At 41.6% G+C, this 3249-nt stretch overlaps 1 protein-coding gene across 1 annotated transcript; it reads left to right on the plus strand.

Moving 5' to 3' along the window:
- The first annotated feature begins 209 nt into the window (after positions 1-209).
- LOC147606040 (uncharacterized) lies at positions 210-1748 on the plus strand. Its single transcript, XM_086792558.1, has one exon. The coding sequence runs from the start codon at positions 602-604 to the stop codon at positions 1538-1540; it is 939 nt and encodes a 312-aa protein (XP_086648684.1). The 5' UTR covers positions 210-601; the 3' UTR covers positions 1541-1748.
- The last annotated feature ends 1501 nt before the right edge of the window (positions 1749-3249 follow it).

The following is a 3249-nucleotide window of genomic DNA, read 5'->3' on the forward strand; positions in this document are numbered from 1 at the left end:
ACTGGACCTAGTTTACTTTATCCGACAGCCCAAAAAAAAGCGTCGTGATTTTTGATCAATTCCATCTATTGATTTCACCTGACAAGGGTCTTTAACACCCTGTGGCACTTAGTTGTGAGGCCTCCCGAGGCATGTGGATTGTAAAGGGCCTCCTAGAGAGGAGTTCCAGTGAAAAAAAGAAGTGTAGGCATGAACTGTGGACCCTTTTTTTTTGGGGGGGGGGGGGCGGTGCGTACACACAAACATATTGATGTTGTTGATGCACATGGCGTAGCATTCTCCGACTGTCTCCTAGAGTTTCTTCTGATTATCATTTTGATTTTATGACAAGCGTATTTAGAGTTTTTCTGCACAACCTATCAGAAGCTCATTTTGCCCACTAATCAGGAAGTTTTTCTGCAAATAGGGCATTGCGCCCACTAATCAGAACGTTTTTCTGCAAACCTCGATCGTTAGGGTTTTTTCTGCATAATCCATCAAAAGCCTGTCATGCCATTTCGCCCAATGGTTAGGGTTTTCTAAAAAACCTAGCCAAAGCTTGTATATTATGCTATTCTAATAGGGCTTTTTAGCAAAGATTAAGAGACAAGCTTTGTTCAGAATGTCGGAGTCTTTCGACAATTTGTGCCAGAAGCCAAGCGACTTGCTTCTGCTGGAGGGTGCATTCCGATCCTTTTTCGCAGTTTTTGCAACCCACATCTTGGCGGGAGAGGTGGACACTGTACTCGCAGGAGGCAGTTTTGCTGCCAAAATCTCATGGCTGCTAAGGTACTTCAACCCTGTGAATCTCGGCTGGCGCTACTACTCCATGATAGCCTACCGTTTCATGGCCAAAACTTGGGGTGAAAGGCAGCTTGCTTTAATAAATTCTGAAGCCTACCCTTTCAGGCCCCCTATCCCTTATATCATAGGAGAAAACATCGAGAATTTCTGCATCAGAAGGCTTGAGATTTCTGGTATTGTGAGCTCGCAAGGTCTTCTTAGCATTATTGCAGCTTACCAAGGGATAATGGCAGTTCAATTCACAATCTCATCACAGGCCCTTGGGTTTTTGCCCACCATTTCTAAACCCTTGGCAATCTTAGGGTTGTTCAGGGTTATGGTTTCTAATTGGGTTGCTAGCAAGGTCTATGTGGAGCCGTATCCATACCCTACACAAGAACAAGATGGTGATAAGGTTGATCATATTGGTTATACATCCAATAAGCTTGTGGCATTTGGATGGGCTGCAGTTTGCGTTAGCCTTGTCATGCTTTCTCTATGGCCTTACATTGGATACCCTGAGTTCTACAACATAAAGAAAACTTACATGGACTTGAGCATGGGAATTCTCTACCAGTACATTGCAATCTCGATTTTCCTCTTCCACATCGTCTTGCTATCTCGCGGACCCCACGCATTAGCAAACCGGATACTATATTTCGACCATTGGGTATACAAATTGCAAACTCTAGGGTTTGTCATGCTCCTTTTTGGAACATTGGGTGTTGGTATACTGGACTTTGTTGTTCATGGTTTCTACAGCTACTGTGTTTCCTAGATATTCAATAAAAGAAAGGGTCATCTCTATATTACAAAGCTTATGCAGTTGATGTGCTTGGAAAATGTGTAAATGTTGAAAGAGACCCTAAAGAGCTAGTTTAATCTCAGAAGAAGGATAGGTCTGCAAGCCGTGTGATGCATGGAGGTAGCTACTTTGTGTACGGTATGATGCCATACTATGTCGTCTTTGTGACTTAGGAAGGTTTCTCATGCTCTCTCTCTCTCTCTCTCTCACACACACACACACACACACACACACACACACAATTGAAGGATTAAGGCATCACCAAGATGGGAGCCATACAGATATACTATGACTCCCATCACGAAGCACGACACTTGGAACCTTGTGGATCATCATCCACAAGTACATAAGTTCATTTCCATCAAGTCAATGTATAAGGCTATCCGACGGCTTGATCTAATGGATAATTGGAGAAGTACAAGACTCGGCTTGTGGTCAAGGGTTTTAAATAGGTTAAGAGATTTGCTACCACAACCAAACTAACCACAATTGACACAATTTTAGCCTTAGTAGAGACTTAACAACATAAGAGGGGGAAGGGGGGGAGTCATGTAAATGAATGTAAAGTCAACATTTTTAAATGGACATCTCAAGGTGGAGATGTATATAGTATAGCCACTAGGAGTTTTGATCCTTGGCTTAGAAAAAAGGATTTGCCGACTTAGAAAAGTATCAGTCCCTCAAAAAGCACGGTACTCGAGAATTGACAACTACTTTATAAGTATACTTTGTAAGTATTAGTCTTTCAAAAAGACTATATGCAAAATTGTATATTTTCTCAAAGTAGAGTACGTGATGAGCATGATCTTTTTGTGGATGACCTCACCTTGAAAGGGAACAATGAAAAGGAGATCTTGTAGACAAAGGAGATCTTGATGAGCCAAGAGTTTGAAGTGACAAGCTCATTTCTCCGGCAGCTTGAAGACTTCGTATACATATGTCGGTGAGAATTTCTCCCTGTGTCCAGAACTTCTTTCTTCGATGAGACTGGAGATAGCGGCACGACTTCGGCATGCATTCCATGTCCTTTCATATGTCTTCATGTCTCAACATCCTACTCTCCATTGTGTGTTTTTTATGATGTGGCATCGGATCTATGAGATTATCACAGTACGACTCAAGCATATAATTTTTCATTGGGTTTGGTAAAACTTTACTCCATCTAAATTAGAAAGCTCAAATGTTCCAGTTCTGAATTGTATCCTGTATGGGTGTACCCATACTCCAAATAGACTGGAAAGCTTAATGTTCTAGTTTTGAGTTGTATCCTGTATGGGCTTTCCCATCGCATCTTTAGCTTACTCGGAGTGTGGGCCCGTCGTTGAATTGAACACTACTAGTACTAGCATTGCATCTCCTTTCTTAAAAGTTGTAAACTTGTAATTCCTTCTTTTCTAGACCACTTCTATTGTGTTGGTTCCTTGTGGTCTATTATCATCAAGCTTTAGGAGATGTTCTATCATATGCCTCTCAAAGTATTTTGGAGTTAGCTTTTCTGCTATTGCTGCCCTTAGATTTGGTACCATAAATTCCATCGACCCCAGTGCCTCAAGTCTGTACACCATACTGAAGTGAAGGGTGTCAAACTAATCATGTTTTTATAAGTTCTTTGGGATGCCCATAATGCATAATATAGCTTCCGGTCCCAATTTGTCCAGTTCTCATTGATTGTCTTGATCAAG

The sequence above is a fragment of the Cibotium barometz genome, chromosome 58 (genome assembly GCF_041138505.1).
Source record: "Cibotium barometz isolate CiBa-2024 chromosome 58, ASM4113850v1, whole genome shotgun sequence".
NCBI classification, from domain to species: domain Eukaryota; kingdom Viridiplantae; phylum Streptophyta; class Polypodiopsida; order Cyatheales; family Cibotiaceae; genus Cibotium; species Cibotium barometz.